This window comes from Podarcis filfolensis (genome assembly GCF_964270895.1).
Source record: "Podarcis filfolensis genome assembly, chromosome: 17".
NCBI lineage: Eukaryota > Metazoa > Chordata > Lepidosauria > Squamata > Lacertidae > Podarcis > Podarcis filfolensis.
The window spans coordinates 13,388,277-13,408,900 of record NC_139621.1 but is presented as its reverse complement, the minus strand read 5'-3'; the positions used below and the strand labels follow the sequence as shown (position 1 = coordinate 13,408,900).

Below are 20,624 nucleotides of genomic sequence, written 5' to 3'. Positions count from 1 at the left end.
CTCTCCTGTGATTTAGCTTTTTCCAAAGGACTGGCGGTGCACTTGTCTAGCGATGCATTTTGCTAATTACACCATAGATTTCCCCGTTGATGAATAAGTGCTGAATTAACACAGGAGCTTTAATGTTTCGCTTTCCCTATTATTGTTGTACAAGGAGCCGTGCGGCAGATGCCGGCAGTTAGTTACACAAACATTAGTCTTAACGATTGGCCATTTGGATTTGGTGACAAACGGCAGCCTGGTGGAAATCTGAGCCTCAAACCAATCAGGAAGTTAATGAGGAGAGAAATTACCACGGCAGCTTCCCCTTAATTACATCCACGCCAGGCGGGAAAGGAGTACCATTGCGTGGATCTTGACTCATCAAAGGTGAGCAAGGTCAGAGACCCCTTTGCTTTGCTTTTTGTATCTAGTGGAGATGGAAATGTTGCCAGTATTTCTCACACTGTATTAGTTTTCAAATTCTTCCAATATTTCATATCAATCTGTTTTTATTTTTGATTTTTCCAGGGACAGGACACTTGCGGTTTCATTCCTGCTTGCTTTTCTTTTTCCTTGCCCTCTGCTTGACAGCAGATCTACACCAGTTTTGGTCTACTTCATACGTCATAACAGCAGCAAGATTCCTGTTTGATAATACTGTGGTACCTCGGGTTAAGTACTTAATTCGTTCCAGAGGTCCGTTCTTAACTTGAAACTGTTCTTAACCTGAAGCACCACTTTAGCTAATGGGGCCTCCTGCTGCACGATTTCTGTTCTCATCCTGAAGCAAAGTTCTTAATCCGAGATAATATTTCTGGGTTAGCGGAGTCTGTAACCTGAAGCGTATGTAACCCGAGGTACCACTGTAGCAATAATTTTATTATTGATACCCCACCTACCTGACTGGGTTTCCCCAGCCACTCAGGGCGACTTCCAGCACATATAAAAAGCATAATAAAACATCAAACATTAAACCTTCCCGACACAGGGCTGCCTTCAGATGTCTTCTAAAAGTTGTGTAGTTCTTCATCTCCTTGACATCTGGTGGGAGGGTGTTCTACACTGCCCCAGCCCAGAACATTTTCCTGCCTGAAGCAGAACCCAAATGGCACCCACTCCCCAGGGCAAACACTTGAAAAAGTCCTGCTGCAGCATTCATACACTTAATTCCTGCTTCCCTTCCTTTTCCTGACCATTGCACGCCCCTTCTCATGGTGCTGCCTGAAGCAGATTGCTCCACATTGCCACATGGCCCTGGACTCGACTATTTCTTTGCCCTGCACCCTTTCTATGTCAGGATGGGCAGCCACTGACACACGTCAATGTCTCTACGCATTTCCTTGGTCATTCCAACTAATGCAGGAGTTTTGATGCCTGTTCATGTTTGCCATAGGGGAGTTGTTAGTTGGTGGAGAGGAGGAGAGTGGCTGGATCAGGCTCTGCCGCTCATAGCTGCCAACTTTTCCCTTTTCTTGCAAGGAATCCTATTCGGAATAAGGGAATTTCCCTTAAAAAGGGTAAACGTTGACAGCTATACTGCCACTGTCTCTGCCTCCCTGCTTCCCTCACCATCTTCTTTCTCCACAGGACTGTTGGCCTCCGTTAGCACCTGCCGGAAAACTTTTAATTGTGTTTGGATACCGATTTTATTATTGTCCCTGAAGTTTATTGCTCTAAGGCGATGTTGGTTTTATCATCCTTCTGCCGCTTACGAGAAGTTGTTCAAGTGTTTCTGCTTTCTTCTGTTGGATAGCTTAGGTCAACGTTACTTTTCTGCAACATGCCTTCTAAACGACTTGCAATGTTTTGTTTTGCTAAAAGCAGCAGGGTAGGAATAATCAGAATAAATAAATAATCATAATTGAACATTTTTTCCTCATTCTGTTTATATGGGTGGGAAGAACCTCTTTAACTGAATCACGCTTTATATATACTCAAATACATCTTGTTAATAATAATTACTATTATTATTATTTATATTTATACTCCCCCCTCCTCGGCTAAAACCGGGCTCAGAGCAGCTAACATCAAACGTATAACACATTAACATAAAATCAGGCAATTAATTAAAATACATCATATTCAGATCAGGAAATTGAATTGAGGTTGGGTTGGGGTTTTTTTAATGCTTTGCACAATTCACAACCTACTCCTTGTCCTCATACCTTCTTAAGGAGAGGTCTGGGGCTGGCAGTTATTACTATTAATATTTTGTTGTTGTTTAGTCGTTTAGTCGTGTCCGACTCTTCATGACCCCATGGACCAGAGCATGCCAGGCACTCCTGTCTTCCACTGCCTCCCGCAGTTTGGTCAGACTCATGCTGGTAGCTTCGAGAACACTGTCCAACCATCTCGTCCTCTGTCTTCCCCTTCTCCTTGTGCCCTCCATCTTTCCCAACATCAGGGTCTTTTCCAGGGAGTCTTCTCTTCACATGAGGTGGCCAAAGTCTTGGAGCCTCAGCTTCAGGATCTGTCCTTCCAGTGAGCACTCAGGGCTAATTTCCTTAAGAATGGGTGCGTTTGATCTTCTTGCAGTCCATGGGACTCTCAATAGTCTCCTCCAGCACCAGAATTCAAAAGCATCAATTCTTCGGCAATCAGCCTTCTTTATGGTCCAGCTCTCACTTCCATACATCACTACTGGGAAAACCATAGCTTTTACTATACGGACCTTTGTTGGCAAGGTGATGTCTCTACTTTTTAAGATGCTGTCTAGGTTTGACTAGTTAAATTTGTATACTGCCCTATATCCACAGGTCTCAGTTGCTAAGTGAGAGTCAACTTGTTTATTTTCTGATGGAAATTTTGTTATTATAATAGTTACAGGGCAAGCAGAAACCTTGTTCAACCTTCAGGTACCGTGCTGCGAACAGCTTCATCTTCCTATCATGCAGCTGTTAAAAGTCAGAGGAGCGCTGCTGGCAGCAGAAAGGTGGCAACCCTTAGCAGGGGCAGACTTTGGTGCACAAATGACTTTGGTGCACATCATTGATGCACAAATGTGGTGCCTCCGCCTGTCACGCTCCGTTCTGCCCATGCCGTACCATCGTTGCCACGCCCTGTAGTGTCCCCTAGGCTCAGTGCCCAGAGTGGTGGAACCAGTCACACAGTTCCGCCTCTGCCCTTACCCTATTCATCGTTGTCTGTGGATAATAATACAGTGGTACCTTAGGTACCTAAGGGACCCGGGTGGCGCTGTGGGTTAAACCACAGAGCCTAGGACTTGCTGATCAGAAGGTCGGCGGTTCGAATCCCCGCGACGGGGTGAGCTCCCGTTGCTCGGTCCTCGCTCCTGCCAACCTAGCAGTTCGGAAGCACGTCAAAGTGCAAGTAGATAAATAGGTACCGCTCCGGCGGGAAGGTAAACGGCGTTTCCGTGTTCTGCTCTGGTTTGCCAGAAGCGGCTTAGTTATGCTGGCCACATGACCCGGAAGCTATACGCCGGCTCCTTTGGCCAATAAAGCGAGATGAGCGCCGCAACCCCAGAGTCGGTCACGACTGGACCTAATGGTCAGGGGTCCCTTTACCTTTACCTTAGGTTACATACGCTTCAGGTTACAGACTCCGCTAACCCAGAAATAGTGCTTCAGGTTAAGAACTTTGCTTCAGGATGAGAACAGAAATCGGGCTCCGGCGTTGTGACAGCAGCAGGAGGCCCCATTAGCTAAAGTGGTGCTTCAGGTTAAGAACAGTTTCAGGTTAAGACCGGACCTCCGGAATGAATTAAGTACTTTACCCGAGGTACCACTGTAATAATAATAGTAAATTTTATTTATACCCCACCCTCCCCAGCCAAGACCGGGCTCAGGGCAGCTAACACCAAATATAAAAACAATTGATTGAAATACAACTTTAAAAAAAAGATTAAAATACAACATTAAGTGGTGTAAGGAGGAGCGGAGTGGCCGAGGTGGTGGACTGGGAAACGGTCAGACCAATATTTATGTATGCAACTACGGCGGAAAGGTTATTGATTGCCAAAAATTGGAAAAGGCCTCTCCTCCATGCAGAGGAGGCGTATTTGACTCCCTGCTCCTGATTGCTTCTGCTGCCGCGGCCAAGCCTCCCAGCCGACCAATAGGGCCGGCTGGTGGGCGGGGCTAAATGTGTTTAAACAGCCGCGGCAGCGCTCCGCTCCCAGTCTGTTCCTGCTTTCTTCAGATCTCCCGCCCTCCCTCCCTCTTAGGTCAGCTTCTTTTTGCGTATTGACCTTGCTATGGACTTCGGTTGGTTGCCTTGGTTGCCCAAGGGGCCTGGTAGGACTTTTTTAGTCATTTGGCAAATTGGCACCAGCCTCTTGGTTTTTCCGCCTACCTTGTAGCAATTTGTCACAACTTTCTGGCGTTGGCAGTCAGGCATTGGAATATGTGTTCTGTGTTGGAGGATTGGGTATGCGACATCATTTACCCCTCCTCTTTTGGGTATTCCGTTAAAGGAATCCGGCGGTCATGGATCCTGTCCGATGCCCTGCTGGTGGCTAGGGCCATGGCATGACCCCCGGTGACATCATGGGGGAGCTTCCAGTTGTATTTGCATCAACAAGCTCCTCCCATTGGTTGTTACCCTGATATGACTCCCAGTTGTGCGGGGTGGAGTCTGGTATTGCTGTTTTATCCAATGGTGGCGCTGTGGGTTAAACCACAAAGCCTAGGACTTGCTGATCAGAAGGTCGGCGGTTCGAATCCCCGTGACAGGGTGAGCTCCCGTTGCTCGGTCCCTGCTCCTGCCAACCTAGCAGTTCGAAAGCACGTCAAAGTGCAAGTAGATAAATAGGTACCGCTCTGGCGGGAAGGTAAACGGTGTTTCCGTGCGCTGCTCTGGTTCTCCAGAAGCGGCTTAGTCATGCTGGCCACATGACCCGGAAGCTGTACGCCGGCTCCCTCGGCCAATAAAGCGAGATGAGCACCGCAACCCCAGAGTCGGCCACGACTGGACCTATTGGTCAGGGGTCCCTTTACCTTTACCTTTAAACCAATACCACTCACATGCTGTAACCAATAAAAGTTGTGGCCTAATTTTGCCCATGAACCTAAAATAATGTGTCTGTGTGTCTTATTATAATCCTATTCGGGTGAAGGGTCCTCGACTCACAAGCAGCAGCGTCCCAACAGAAACAGACTGGTTATCTAAAATGATGGAATACTTCCATACTGCCAAACTTAACAGGGAGGATAAGAGGAGATACAGTACAAAAAGTGAATAAGCAGTGGGCTATCTTGGATAGTGTCTTCGAAGCTACAAACATGAGTCTGAACAAACTGCGGGAGGCAGTGGAAGACAGAAGTGCCTGGCGTGCTCTGGTCCATGGGGTCACGAAGAGTCGGACACGACTAAACGACTAAACAACAACAACAACAACATCTTTAAGGAACACATCAAAAATTATGTGGGAAAAGTAGAATTTCTGGCAGATACTGAGTGAATCCGGAAAACGATTAGAGTGAAAGGAGAGGAAAGTTAAGACAAAACAAGAGATTAAAGAAATAATGAAATGTGTTTAAGCTACAGTGGTGCCTCGCAAGACGAAATTAATTCGTTCCGCAAGTTTTTTCTTCTTGCGAGTTTTTCGTCTTGCGAAGCACGGTTTCCCATAGGAATGCATTGAAAATCAATTAATGCGTTCCTATGGAGACCGCCATTCAGAATGCTGTTCTGAATGTTGGCGGTGGGGAGGAAAAACCCTCCTCCTACCGCAAGCCTCGGGAACAGAGGAGAAGCGCTGCGCGCCTTCTCCTCTGTTCCCGGACCTCCCACCGCAAGCCTTCAGGACAGGTCGGGGAACAGAGGAGAAGGCGCGCTGCGCTTCCCCGCTGTCCCCAGAGATTTCCCTGTGGGCTTTCGTCTTGCGAAGCAAGCCCATAGGGAAATTCGTCTTGTGAAGCCGCTAAAAAATCGGAAAACCCTTTCGTCTTGCGGGTTTTTCGTTTAGCGAGGCATTCGTCTTGCGGGGCACCACTGTAGTTGGAAAAATAAAATAGCGTAACAAGAACAGCTGGAAGTCAAGTCACTTGGTGGGTGTCTGTGTGGGGTAGGTGTGTAGGTATGTTGATATGTACAGTATAGGTAGGTATTATATAGAGTAATGTAGGTATGTTTTATGTTATGAAAATAAGGTAGTGTGTTGTGTATGTGTATTGTGTAAATGTACAGTGGTACCTCGGGTGAAGTACTTAATTCGTTCCGGAGATCCGTTCTTAACCTGAAACTGTTCTTAACCTGAAGCACCACTTTAGCTAATGGGGCCTGCCACTGCCGCCGTGCCGCCGGAGCCCGATTTCTGTTCTTACCCTGAAGCAAAGTTCTTAACCTGAAGCACTATTTCTGGGTTAGCGGAGTCTGTAACCTGAAGCATATGTAATCTGAAGCGTATGTAACCTGAAGTGTATGTAAACCCGAGGTACCACTGTATATGTAAATGTATATGTATGTGTTTTATATGTTAATAAAAAAAATAGAAACCACACGTGTGGCAGTTGGCAGGTGCCCCATCAGGGATTCTGCACCGTAATTTCACAGGGATGATTATGGAGCGAAGGGGGCGGGCTTCTTCTAGCCACGTTTTCATTTATTCCGTAGAATGGTTCTCTTTTTTAAAAAACAAACATCAATAGTGAGTTACCAAAAAAAGGTGTTGTTTTGTATAGCACTGAAATTTTTAGGGTTCCCCCCCAAATTAAAAATAGTACTTCATCCAGTCGCACAGCAAACAGGATTCCTGACAGTAATTAATGTTGTGAGCTGCCTTGAGACCTACATAAATGAATAAAAATTAATAATGGATATATTAGTCTAGAACAGGGGTGTCCAACCGGTCAACCGCGGATCAACTGGTTGATCCCCAGGAGGTTTGGGTCGATCGCGGGCTCTTTTTCGTTGGGGGGGGGAGAGGATCCAGCCCCACCCCCTCGCCCCGCCCTCCATTCGTACATGATCGCTTGAACGGAAGACGTAGTACTCGCTGTGAGGCTCTTTGTTTCCTGATCGATCTTGTGGGGAGCAACTTGTTCCTTTCCCCCTAAAGAAAGCTTTACATTTTTGACCTGCCCCTCTAAAAAACATTTTTGACTTGAACCCCCAGAAAGGTCAACAACTTTGACTTTCCTCCCTAAAAATAGCTCAGCAACTTTGACCACAACCCCCCAGGGGCAGATCACTGCCAGTTTTTTATTCTGTGAGTAGATCGCAGTCTCTTGGGAGTTGGACGTCCCTTGGTCTAGAAGGCATTCACTGCTACTTGTTGGTGTGTTGATCATAGAACCCTGTAGGCTAATAGCAAGCTCATTCTCTTTTGAGTGTAGACCATGGACTCTCTGAAGCATCACCATCCCTTCACATCGAAGAGGTGGAAGCAGGCTTGGAGGAACCTCAAGGTGTGCAGAGAACCCGAATGCAGAGAACTCCTCTCCAAAATGTCCCACTGAGGACTGAGCATGCTCAGTAGCCACCAAATCTTGGCTGACTGTTGCAGGAGAGGAAATGGGAAACTAGAAGAGGGTCATAGGACCAGCCCTCCCCAATGCAACAGGTTGTGGCTGGTTCCAGTTGCCGAACCTGTTTTTCATGTGGATTTTGCAGCTCATTCCAGGCATGGACTCCCATATCTAGCTGCAGCTTCCTTTTCCCCATGCCTGACTTCTCCAGGGACTAAACATCGGTTTCTTGCAAACATTTCAGAAGGTTGTTGTCGTCGCTGAAGAAGGTGGAGACTTAGGTTCCCAGTTAGTTACTGCTTGTGTATACCGACTGTCCGGCCCTGGGACTGGTGCTGTTCAGAACTTCTTTTACTGCTTCTGTTGGAGTACAGAGGGAAATGACAGCTGTGTATAAGAGCATGACAAATCAGTTGTCGCCCCATTTCTCTTGAATCATTTGTATACAAGAGATATTTGTTGTTGTTTTTCCAAATAATATTTATTATTTTCAGTAGGGAAACATAATAAAAAAGAAGAGATTAACAATAATAAAGACAAACAAAAAACAGGAGAAAAAGAGAAAAAAGATGCATACAACGTATTGCCAATTAATTAAAATTAAGTACCATCCATCTTCAAAAACATAGTATTTCACTTCCTCGAATCTCTTCCATCCGAATCTCTAAGTAATTATATGTAGAAGTTTCCAATATCAGTGTTTCAAAAGACAGTCCTAATCATATTATATAACTTTCCTTATCGTACATTTTCTTATTTGTAAATTTAATTCCATTTTAATCCTAGGCCTAATTGTTTCTTTTAAGTGATTACATATCTTTAATATTACAATATTTATTCAAATAGTCTTTAAATTTCTTCCAATCTTCTTGGTGTTCCTCTTCTTTCTGGTCGCGGATTCTCCCGGTGAGGTCAGCCAGCTCCATAAACTCCATCATCTTTATCTGCCATTCTTCTACCGTTGGTAACTACAAGAGACATTTGAATGAGGAGCCAGTACAGTGGTGCCTCGTAAGACGAAAAGAATCCGTTCCACGAGTCTCTTCGTCTTGCGGTTTTTTCATCTTGCGAAGCAAGCCCATTAGCGGATTAGCGCTATTAGCGGCTTAGCGGGCTTAGCGGATCAGCTGATTAGCGGCTTAGCGGATCAGTTGATAAGCGGCTTAGCGGCTTGGGGAAAAGGGGGGGGAAAGGAAAAAACCCCCGCAGGAACTTGCAATACATTTTCGTCTTGTGAAGCAAGCCCATAGGAAATTCGTTTTGCGAAGCACCTCCAAAACGGAAAACCCTTTCGTCTAGCGGGTTTTCTGTCTTGCGAGGCATTCGTCTTGCGGGGCACCACTGTACAGAGCCTCTGGCCTGCCAGGCATCCTCAGTGGCAATTGAGGCTGCTGTAGCTTTCCGTATGTTGTTGGATTCCATCAGCCCCCACCAGCATGGCCAACGGTCAGGGATGATGTTGCCTGATGACATCTAGTCTACTCTAACATGTCAGTTTCTGTTTGGGTGAGGGGGGGATGCGTGCGAATGTTCAGGGTGGCAGGAGAGGATATATTGTTTACTAATATCCTTCCTAACTTGCACTAGCAAGTTCCTTTACTTAGCAGAGTTACAATTCCCTTTTACATGCACAGCAGATGGCTGGTTGCAGGCTCGTGCAAGCTCACTATTATACAATTCAGTCTGTCTCAGATTGAATTGTACGTTCCTGGTAAGTTCCCTTGAATCCCTCTTAAAAGAATAAAGACGCCACAATCTTACTCAAAGTCAATAAAAGAAGTTTACTTACATCAGTTCACAGTTGGAACCCTGAAGGCAGACTTAGTTACAGATATGTACATGTGGATCTACCCCATATGGGGGAATAATCCAGGTGCTTCTGCTAGCTGAGAAGCTAGCAGAGCAGTCCCAGCTAAAAGCTGGTCAAACAAAGAAGGAGGTAAAAAAGAAGGAAGGTTGCTGCGCGACTTGTCCTTTTGTTACCTGGACAGGTAAGGTCACGCCCACCTTCTATCACATGCAAAAGGAAGGATGCTCCAGCCCGGAGGAACAGGAAGTTTCAACTGGCTGGATCAAACATTCCCCTGCATGTCTTCTCTAGCATTACAAGGAATGTTGTACTTGACTGCCTCTCATGGATCACATCCCACAGGATGAGCACGGCAGCAGTCACTTGCAGACATGTGCATGTGACGACAGATGAGATACATGGATGGGAACCCGCCTAGGAAAGGACGGCGGCTCATCACTCCATGCCTTTGGGTGTATTCATGTAGACCGTCACTGATCTAGATCGCTTAACTATGTGTTCCCTTTTTTCTCCCTCCCCGCTCCTTTTTATTCATTCCTTCCTCAGTATTTTCACCACCCAGTAGTCAAGATTCTGGCTTGGTTTCCCTTTCCAGCAGCTCTCCCATCAGCAACGAAAGCGCCAAAGCTGTGTTGGAGTGCGAGTCGACCTCCGATTCTGGGACCTTCACTGTTCATTCTGTCATGGAAGACGGTGAATGAGCAGCCCTGAAGAAGCTCCTCCTTGGACGTCTTGGGAAAGTGCCTTCTTGTTGAGATGTGTTTGGTTTGTGATGATTGATGCCGATGTAACCGTTGAGAAAACGTTGAGTTTATTCCCTTTGTATTGTTCCGCACAATGTGATTTGCAACCTCTTAGTTTAAGGATGCAAGTCTTTCCCATTAGGGGGACTTGGGAGTTCCTTGGGGTTAATCCTAGTATAAAAAAGATAATACTTTGCAGATAAACTGTGATCAAAGTTAAGTGAATGGCTAAGCTACTTATATAAGCAAGATTTCTACAGCGCACAAGAGTTAGTTCTTCAACAAAGACAAGATAAAATTGTAAAAAGGGCTTTCGGTATGATGAAGATTTTAAAAAATTGGCATAAAGGTTGATAATTCTCTTATCACAAAATAATTCTTTCAGCTTCTATTTTTTAATGACAGTAAAACAGAATGTGCGAGTCAGAGTAATGTTCTAGGATTTACAAACCCCTTCATAAATGCTGCTTTCTATCTATTTGTAGGCTGCAAAAGTAGGGGGGCGGAGTTTAAGTAAGAATAATACTTTCAACAAAAATCTGGTGAGTTACCTTCATGGTTGGGATGTTTTTTATGGAAGATGCTAGATTTTGGCTAGGCATTTATTCTGCTAACAGCATAAAATTAACATAAATTTAGTACTTTCTAGGTTAACCTGTTTGCTACAATCTTGGCTTAAAGCATTGAAAAGTTACTACAGATTTTCGGTATTTGTTAAAAATTGCTTAGCATGTACTTTTCCTTGGGTTACAGAAGCCAAGCTGAAATGAAACTAGTCTTTAAAAAATTCATTGTTCTCTGTAGTTGCAGCGGTACCTGAAATAAAAACGTTATTGATGACCAAATTTTCTTGTGTATAGTTGGCAAGCTGTATTAAACAGGAAAAAAAGAAATTACTTGTATTTTCTTCACTCTGTGCTTTGAAAACATCTATTTGATTTCACCCCCATCTGTTGTAATCAATAACCTGACCATCTTGTTTTTTATTAAATGCACTTACTCTTAATTTCATCCACCAGTGGTTTTAGAGAGAATAATGTCGAGTTACCTATATGGGTTTGACATTATAAATCACTTCTCGGGGTTGGATTGTATAGCGGTATCGATTGATCCTGATATATCACAGAAATTTACTGTCACTTCTGTTTTCAATTAAAGATACAATCAGTCAGATAATGACTTAATTGGATTTTACAGAAGATTGAGTTTTATTGCCCAGTGCTTTACGAGTTTAGTTAAGGAAGATCATTTTATCACACTTGTCAGCCCAGCAACCACTGCAGTCGGGTGCCCTTCTGCCGCAGCTCCCTGCTGTTGCCATTGTGACAGAAGAACAGGGGGAGCAGAGGGCAGGTAAAGAAAAATATCAGCTTGGAGATGCTGGACTGTGTCGTAAAAGAGGCTGCTGCTGCAGCAGCAGCAGCCGGGAGATGGAATCCGCGCCACGTCCAACGCCCCCGCCCCGTGTTGTGATTTCTAAATAGTTGTTGAGATATAATGCCATAATTATTGGGCAAGCTTGCAGCTTGCCCCTGCCGCCAACATAGGTAGCAAGACAAAGGATATTTTGGAAATGTGTGTTTTCTACACTGCGACTCTGACGCTCTAATGTCAGTGAGCAGTGGGAATGGGAATTTAACCGCACAGACACAGTCCCTGCACAATACTGGCCAGGTTGAGCTCTTTTATCTTTGCAATGTTTCCCATGTTTAACTGAGATTACGTGTTGGAGCCTTCATTTGCTTCAAAGGCTTCTTGCTGAAGTCTTGGGAGGGTGGTCTTTTTTGTGGTGGGGGGTGGGAAATTTGTGTGTGTGTGCATGCACACACATGCAACATACCTTCACTTGCAAGCAAATCCGTGTGGACCGTAGCCCTTTCCAAATAATCTATCTTTGTGTCTTGAGGCTGTTTTGGTGTTTCTCCCGATCACAAAAAAGAATCTGCAGTATATTGAAGGAAGAAGCTGAATGAGGTTTCTGCAGTAAGCAAAACACCAGGTTTCATATAAATTCCAGACTTGCATCAGCATGAAAATGTGTCCAGTTTAGGCCACAAAAACATTTCCCCTTAATCCATTCTGTTAAAATAGTCCTTTACGTATGTTACCACAGCTTCTCGTCTGCAATCCGTACAAGTAGAAAGATTTGATTGAATTTGTTCCTATTTTTATAAACTATGTTATTACCCATTCTGCTTCTCTGGGGCTAAAGGCAAACTGCCTTCACATCATTTAACCTAGCCATTGCCAGCGAAGTAGGTAATTAGACTCCCATTGCACAAATGGAGAACTGAGGCTAACAGCTATTGCCATTCAAGGCAACTTATTTAATACATTTATATGACGCTTAATCACTAGCCTTTCAAAGCAGTTTACATAAAAATAAGCCATGCAGAGGATAAAACAATAAAAATCCATCATAAAACCAAACACTACCTTAAAGTACCTGCTGGAATAAGCATAGCCAAGCGAGTGGGTTTATTTTGTAAATGTATATACTGCTTTTCTGTGGAAAGCAGTCTATGGTAAAAACAGCATTTTAAAAAACCAGCAAGAGAGAAAGAAAGAAGCAGGGAAATAAGTTGAGTAACATTGTACCTGATGTGCAAGATTATTAGAGCAGGTCGAGATGACACTATCTAAATCTTAAATCTAAATGCGATACACCTCACTAACCTCATATAAACGGGTGAGAGCGCCTCTGGTTAATATCAGCACTGTGCAATATTAGCAGCTGTGCAAAGTAAGCCATATATACATGGACAATAATGTGTTGTGGAACAGTCTGGGTACAGTGATACCTTGGTTCTCAAACTTAATCCGTTCCAGAAGTCTGTTCCAAAACCAAAGTGTTCCAAAACCAAGGAGCGCTTTCCCATAGAAAGTAATGAAAAACGGATTACTCCATTCCAGACTTTTAAAAGCAACCCCTGAAACAGCAATTTAACATGAATTTTACTATCTAACGAGACCACTGATCCATAAAATGAAAGCAATAAACAATGTACTGCAGTCACAGAATCAATCCGTGGCTGATCTGGGTTCCACACAATCACAAAAACAAAAGAGCCGCAAAAACAAAAAGGCAAAATAAATAGCAGAAACAGACAGACCTCAGTGTAACACTCAAAACGGAAGTGTGTCATTCAAAACGGAAGGGTAATACTCAAAATGGAGAATGTTCGGCTTCCGAAAACAGTTCGCAAACTGGAACACTTACTTCCGGGTTTGCAGTGTTTGGATTCCAAGGTGTTTGAGTACCAAGGCGTTTGAGAACCGAGGTACCACCACTGTACAGTAGTATCTCAGGTTAAGTACTTAATTCGTTCTGAAGGTCCGTACTTAACCTGAAACTGTTCTTAACCTGAAGCACCATTTTAGCTGACGCACCACCGGAGCACAATTTCTGTTCTCATCCTGAAGCAAAGTTCTTAACCTGAGGTAATATTTATGGGTTAGCGGAGTCTGTAACCTGAAGCGTATGTAACCCGAGGTACCACTGTATTAGGAAAAGAAAAGCCTCAGTGATCTAACTCCTCGAGTAGAGCGTTACACTGATCTAGGACGCTGGAGCATTGCAGGAAGAAGGATATTTTGGGGTCCCCTTTTCACACGCTCTAAAGCAGTTGAGTCGAGAGTTACCGCCTCTCTTTCCTGGTCGGGCTGGCTCTGGAACCTCAGCAAGGCTAGAATAAATTTTGCCATCGGTGCAACTCCATGCTTCGGAGCAAGTCATAATAAGCTGCTGGATTTCTTTCAGTTGTGCAGTGAAACTCGATGCTTCAAGCAACTGCTAGCAACCACTGTTAGTTGTGGCTTGTCCAAATTAACTAGCGCTGCATGTGCCAACATGTGGTTTAAACCCTTAACTGAATTAATCATTTTCACATGGAAAATAATGCTGGAGAAGTACTGTACAAAGTTGTCATTGCAGCTCTAAAATAGTGGCAAGGCAAGAGGTAGCACAGCTGTGTTTATACCACTTTATACCATTTCTGTTACATTCATTTGTATCTCAAACCATTTTCATATACAGTAGTACCTCAGGTTAAGTACTTAATTCGTTCCGGAGGTCAGTTCTTAACCTGAAACTGTTCTTAACCTGAAGCACCACATTAGCTAATGGGGCCTCCCGCTGGCTGCCACCGCGCGATTTCTGTTCTCATCCTGAAGCAAAGTTCTTAACCCGAGGTACTATTTCTGGGTTAGCGGAGTCTGTAACCTGAAGTGTATGTAACCCAAGGTACCACTGTATATGAGAGCCACATGGACTGTTCTTGCCGTGTGTGATTATTGCCAATACAGTGGTACCTCAAGTTAAGTACTTAATTCGTTCTGGAGGTCCGTTCTTAACCTGAAACCGTTCTTAACCTGAAGCACCACTTTAGCTAATGGCGCCTCCTGCTGTGGCTGCGCTGCCGGAGCACAATTTCTGTTTTTATCCTGAAGCCAAGTTCTTAACCCGAGGTACTATTTCTGGGTTAGCAGAGTCTGTAACCTGAAGTGTATGTAACCCGAGGTACCACTGTACATAGAAGTTCTAGGCAATACAGGTTTTGGGTTCAACAGAAAGAGGGCCAGTTTTAAAGAGGCCTGTGTGTAGGAAATTAACTCTAGGTTACTTGGGGGGTCACTTAAAAGATGGGGTGTCTTTGCCCCACTCCACAGGTGAGTTATCCAGCCATAGCCATGCAGCTGCTGTTCCCCTGAAAAGGAAGACACAGCCCATCTGAAGAATGGGTTATTAAATCAAGATGGGAAAAGGAAGTATTATTTTTAAAATCACAACCAAAATTAGACAACCCAAACTTGAATCTGCAACAATGGCTGTGCAATCCTATACATGTATTCTCAGAAGTGAGTTCAATGGAACTTCCAGGTCTGTGGGTGGAGCACTGCAGCCTGCATCTCACACCCTGAAAAAATCAAAATTCTTCATTTTTGGAGTATATTAAATGTTAATTTTGCCCTCCATTGTCTTGCCCTTGGGACACAAAAGTTTTATGGTCATCTTAAAATGCTTGGACTGAACATTGCCACTGGTGTCTATGAGAAATTGGTGGTATTCCTCTATTGTTACATTTTGAATGCCCCTTTTTTCCTGCTCCACATTAATATAGAATGAAAAATTATTTGTCCGATTGTGTTAGAAGAGGCAACTACTTCTCTTTTACAGATAGGTAGCCGTGTTGGTCTGCCATAGTCAAAACAAAAAAAAATTTTTTTTTCCTTCCAGTAGCACCTTAAAAGACCAACTAAGTTAGTTCTTGGTATGAGCTTTCGTGTGCATGCAAGAAGAACTATGAGCTTTCGTGTGCATACCAAGAACTAACTTAGTTGGTCTTTAAGGTGCTACTGGAAGGAAAAAAAAATTTTTTTTTTACTTTTCTTTTGGGAGTGTTTATTAATTACACGCAGCCACTTTTCACTAATGCCAGATTCTGGTATCGGCGTCAGTTGATTCTCTTTGCATTTACTTGAAAGTTGGTCTGATAGATTTAAATGGAACTTTCCCGCAAGTAGCTGTTCAGTTATGATCAGCTTACGTTTCAAGAAAATGAAAATTGTGCATATTTTGAAAAGGCAAACATGATTCCAAAACACAAATGCCGATTTGCATCAGTCATGCAGAAAAAAATTCAGATGGAGAAGAATCTTGCTAGCAAAACGTTGCTGAGTTCCTCTGCAAACAGGGATCTTCAGCCGGCTATATCTTGTCAAGGGACTAACTTGCTCAAGTGTCTTATTAGAGCATTTCTCCTGCGCTGCAAAAACTGACCTCCCCACCGCTAATGTTTTAAGTTTCCCTAAACAGATACAAACCAAGGATGAGCAATACAAACGTGCGGCATTTGAAGTGGCCTTAGGCTGCCCCTGCGCATGTACAGAGTGCTGCGTAGCCACGGCCCCAGCCGCCTGGGTTTAGGGCAGGCAATGCCCCCACCCTGTTGACACGTGGCTTATACAGTAGCCTTCAAAGGACATCGCCTTTACTGGCCAGCCTGATCTGCAGCCGACGCGCAAGAGGCGACCGGTGCGTTTGGGTTTGGTTGCATCTTCGACCCAAATCTCTTGCGCTTACGCTTAGCAGCGGTCCGGAAACGGGCCTGCAACGCCTGCTCTCCTTGCGCCAAGTTCCTCGCGCGTTCCGACCGGTTTTGCCGGTTTCCCCTCGGTGCGCCCAGAGCAGGGAGGCTGCAGAACTGCGCGTCTCCTCTTCAGGAGAAACCTTTCTCCCGGGGCTCTCCAATTAGCTCCCTTGCACGCTATGCAGAAGGCAATGGAGAGGCGAACTGCCTAGCCTGTCAGGGGGGCGAGCGGAGAGGGGCGCGCGCACCAAAGACCAGCTCGACCCCGAGACTTTGGAAAACTGAAACTTCCCTTTCGCCCCCGGCCTCAGGTTCCAGGGAATCTCTCCCCACCCGTCTCCCGCTTTTACGCAATTTGCAAAAGTTCCCTGGCCGCCTCCTTCTGCTGCGTCTCCGAATTCAACGCCGTCTTCCCACCTCGGGGCTCGCCAGTCCTGAACTTGTCATTGATTTCTTAGCGCCAATACGTCTTGCAAGTGACGGGGGAGGTGAGGAGGGCGTAGATCGTTCTCTCTCCATCCCACCGCCCTCCCTTCCGGGCCTCTAGAGCTCTATATATTTCCCATTCTTCCACCCCCTCCTCCTGGGCAAATATATGGCTTCATATGACCGATCAAGCCCAAAACGTCTACTCATCAGTCATATCCCACGGCCTGTTTATAAAAGTATAACGAGACGCGCAAATACTGCTCGCAGCAGACTGTCTCTTTAGCAGGTTGGTCCAAAAAGGTTGGAGTGGAGGAACCTGGAAGGGGCGGGGGGGTGCAGTGAGTTCCCCGGGAAAGGCGCCTGAAGGAGGATGGGGGCGGGGGCGGGGCGGAACTGGGCGCAGAGGGGAAAAGTCTGCCCGGCTTGGGGTTGGTGGCGAGCCAAAGGAACGGGTCGTCCTCCTACCTGGTCCTGCCACCACGGGTGTTTTTCGTGTCCTCTTGAAACCGTAAGCACCTCGAGTACATTCTCAAACAAGCAAACACCAACGGATTTTAACGCGGGGGGATTGTTAACCAGTTTTTCGTTTGGAAGTCCGGTTAAAATTTTTTAAAAAATTGTGCCTATCAGAACAGTTTCTCTCTTGGTCTGGATTACGCGCAGCCTTCTCCAAATCTTGATTTCCTTGCACCTCTGCGGCTGAAATCCTGTGCGCTCAGAGTAAGACCTTATTGGACACAGCGAAAATGTTGTTCTCTAAACCACCCCATTAAAAAAAAAAAAGTCAGTTGGACTGGGCTAATGGCCCTCATCCTATAATCACGCCGAGACTTCCTCCGATTCGCCCCTTGAGATCCTAATACGGAGTTGTAACCTGTTTAAAAAGCAATAAGCAACAATGCAAATATTTAACAAAAAGAAAAGGGAAGCCCTGCTTTTTGTAGAAACTGATCCAGCCTTGTATTTTTTGCATGCTAGAAACAAGTAATTTCCCTGTATATTAAAGCGGGCGTGGGCGGCGAGTTAACCTGAACAAGAAACGTGTCACCAAATATTTATGAATGACTGGTGAGCAGTGACCTTTATTAATTCTATTCATTTTCCGAAGGTTTCCACGGCTGTTTACTATGCAGCTGGGGCTCATTCGTTCTCCAGATTATATAAACTCGGCTGTGTGAATTTTTTTTCCCATACAAAAAAACCTAAATAGAAAATAAAATTAAACGCAGCCTTTACAGTTCAATGCGTGGCTCATTTCCAGCTCAGAGGGGGTCCGATCCCACCGAAGTCCTGCTCGGGAACGAGAAGGCTACTTGCTTTGTGCCCCGAAAGTCAAACGCCCCCCAGGGACGGGCAAGCTGCGGGGCAGCCATTTCCAGCTCAGGACATTCTTGCCCCAGAGGTCCAGACCGGACTAACGCGCAGCCCTTTCCAAACTTTGCAGGGAGAGAAGCATTTGTTCCATTTCTTCCAGCCCAGTCTTTGAAAAACAACAACTGCAGCTTGAGAAACGGCCAATTGATTTCCTCTGGTCAGAATCGTGTAATAGCCACACTCTGCTGTAAACCGGTTCTATGGCAAAACTAGAACGTTCTGGCGTCTCCTGGAACGATGTAAGAGTCCCGATCCTAACGTCCTTATACTGAGGAGTAATTTTCCAGGGAAGTGAATGCTCTGTCAAATAAATGGGGCAGATAATGCTCAAATCGCACCGACACGACAATGGCCCGTATATTTGCTTGGAAATAAACCCTGAGGTTGTAAGTGGGACTTGTATTCCTAAAGTGTCTGATGCATAGCTGTCAACTTATTTTTTTAAGGGAAATTCCCTTATTTCGAATAGGATTCCTCGCATGAAAAGGGAAAAGTTGACAGCTATGGTCCGATGTCAGAGAACATACGCAATATCAGGTTAATAATAATAATAATAATAATAATAATAATAATAATAATTTATTATTTGTACCCCGCCCATGTGGCTGAGCCTCCCCAGCCACTCTGGGCGGCTTCCAACAAAGATTAAAAATGTCACATATTAAATACTTCCCTGAACATGTCTTCAGATGTCTTCTAAATGTCAGGTAGTAGTTTATCTCTTTGACATCTGTTGGGAGGGCGTTCCACAGGGCGGGTGCCACTACCAAGAAGGCCCTCTGCCTGGTTCCCTGTAGCTTTGCTTCTCGCAGGGAGGGAACCGCCAGAAGGCCCAGGGTGCTGGACCTCAGTGTCCGAGCTGAACGATGGGGATGGAGATGCTCCTTCAGGTATACTGGACCTAGGCCGTTTAGGGCTTTAAATGTCAACACCAACACTTTGAATTGTGCTTGGAAACATACTGGGAGCCAATGTAGGTCTTTCAAGACCGGTGTTATATGGTCTCAGCTGCCGCTCCCAGTCACCAGTCTAGCTGCCGCATTCTGTATTAGTTGTGGTTTCCGGGCCACCTTCAAAGGTAGCCCCACGTAGAGTGCATTGCAGTAGTCCAAGCGAGAGATAACTAGAGCATGCACCAGGACACCTGAATCCCGGGTATGTTTATTCCGAATTTGGTGAGGTTCAGTCAAAGTTATCAGTCAAAATGCCTAGGCTTTTCCTGAACGTTGCGTTTACTTCTCTCCAGCGCACCCACCGTCCTGGGTTTATTTATTATTTATTATTTATTATTTATTATTATTTTTAGCACCCTCTAAAGTTGACGGTAGAATCGAAATGTAACTATGTTTGGTGGTGGTGATAAGCGAACTCCGAATACATGCTCCGCCCTGTACTGTGGCCTTTTAAAGACGACAGAGCACCTGCCCCGTTCCTCGGAAGTAAAACGCGCCTCCCCTGTGGGGTCAGGTTGCAGCGTAGCATCCTGCGGGCTCTGCGCCCCACCGATTTCTCTGAGCCTGAGAGCGCCACTCACGTTGCGCACGGGGTTCTGAGAGTTCTGTACCTTCGTGAGATTTTAGTCAGTGGGGCTTGTTGCGGCCAAGGGTGTGTTTGACTGCATAGCGCTCTCACCAGTAAATGACCTCTTCTGAAAACGCTGATAGGTCCTTTCTCCCCCTTCGAAGCGCGTCTGTTCCTTGGCTCGACTTGGGTGGAGACACCGCCGCTTCTTTAAGTGGCGTAGCGGGAAAGTGGCGTAGCTCTCCAACAAAAATGAACTTTTGACCAAGGCAGCTGCTATGGCTTCAGTAACCGCCCTGAGACCTTCTATTAGTCACGCAACAAAGAAACTTGGGGATCAGGCGCAATAAACAGTGGCAGCGTATTAGCCAGGCGTGCAAAATGTAACCGGCCTCTTCCTCTGCTGAGCTAATTTGGTGGGTTTCTCCCCTAGGAAAGTTAATTGAACTGGCACGCGGACAGTTGGGCAACTGGTACCACGGAGTTGACGCCGCCCTGCTCAGCTCCCCCCCCCCCCGGGTCGTGTGCTTCTGAGGTTTCCTACATCCTCTAAAATAATCGCCACACAACAATATCTCAATGAGATGTGAAGCCAGCCCAAAACACCCTCGTTGCCGTTCGGAACAAGCCGTCGATTATGCCTGGAGGAGATCAGTTAGAGCGGGGCAAAGATCGGGAGGGGATCTCGGGCGGATTCCTGCGCCCCTTTCCCTCGCCTCGGCTTCGTGGCAGCTCTTTCCCATCCATCCCTCAACGGAGGACCCCTGGGCTCGCCAAATCTCTCTCTCTCCCCGCGACGTGATTGGGACCATATGTTTGGCGCATTCATCTCCTTTCAAGCTATTCTTCGGGGCGCTAACTGCGAACACGTTTTCGTCGCCTTGAAATTTCCTCCTCTCTCCTTCTGATTTTCTTCCCCCCAATTAAAAGCTTAACAGCCCTGGAAACGGAGTTCATGTGGTGAAGTTTACCGCGGGCCCCGCTTCTGAAAAGCTTTCTGCTGCGATCCCATTATGTGCTTGACTAAACCTTTTCTGCGCGCAGCAATGGGACTCGCTCTCGTCAGGTGTTGGGTTACAATAGACTCTCAGGCAGGGGACGTCGGAGCAACATAAATACGAACCTGGCCCTGTGGGGAGATGTTGTCAAATACGAGGGGCTGGGAGGGAGAGAGAGGGGGACCCCGACGCCATTCCCACCCGAAGGGGACAGCCAGGCATCCAAAGGCCCGAGGGCCGTGAGCTGG

At 45.7% G+C, this 20,624-nt stretch overlaps 1 protein-coding gene and 1 long non-coding RNA gene across 2 annotated transcripts in view; one reads left to right on the top strand and one right to left on the bottom strand.

Annotated features, from left to right (window-relative positions):
• DMRT1 (doublesex and mab-3 related transcription factor 1) overlaps positions 1–10,858 on the top strand; it is a 62,134-nt gene extending 51,276 nt beyond the window's left edge. Inside the window, exon 5 of the mRNA XM_083593786.1 lies at positions 9,769–10,858. Coding sequence (XP_083449912.1) covers positions 9,769–9,923 — 155 coding nt within the window. The 3' untranslated portion in view covers positions 9,924–10,858. The remainder of the gene's footprint in view (positions 1–9,768) is intronic.
• Positions 1–20,624, bottom strand: part of LOC310753099 — a 119,627-nt gene that overhangs the window by 85,759 nt on the left and 13,244 nt on the right. The gene's annotated exons all lie outside the window — the stretch shown is intronic.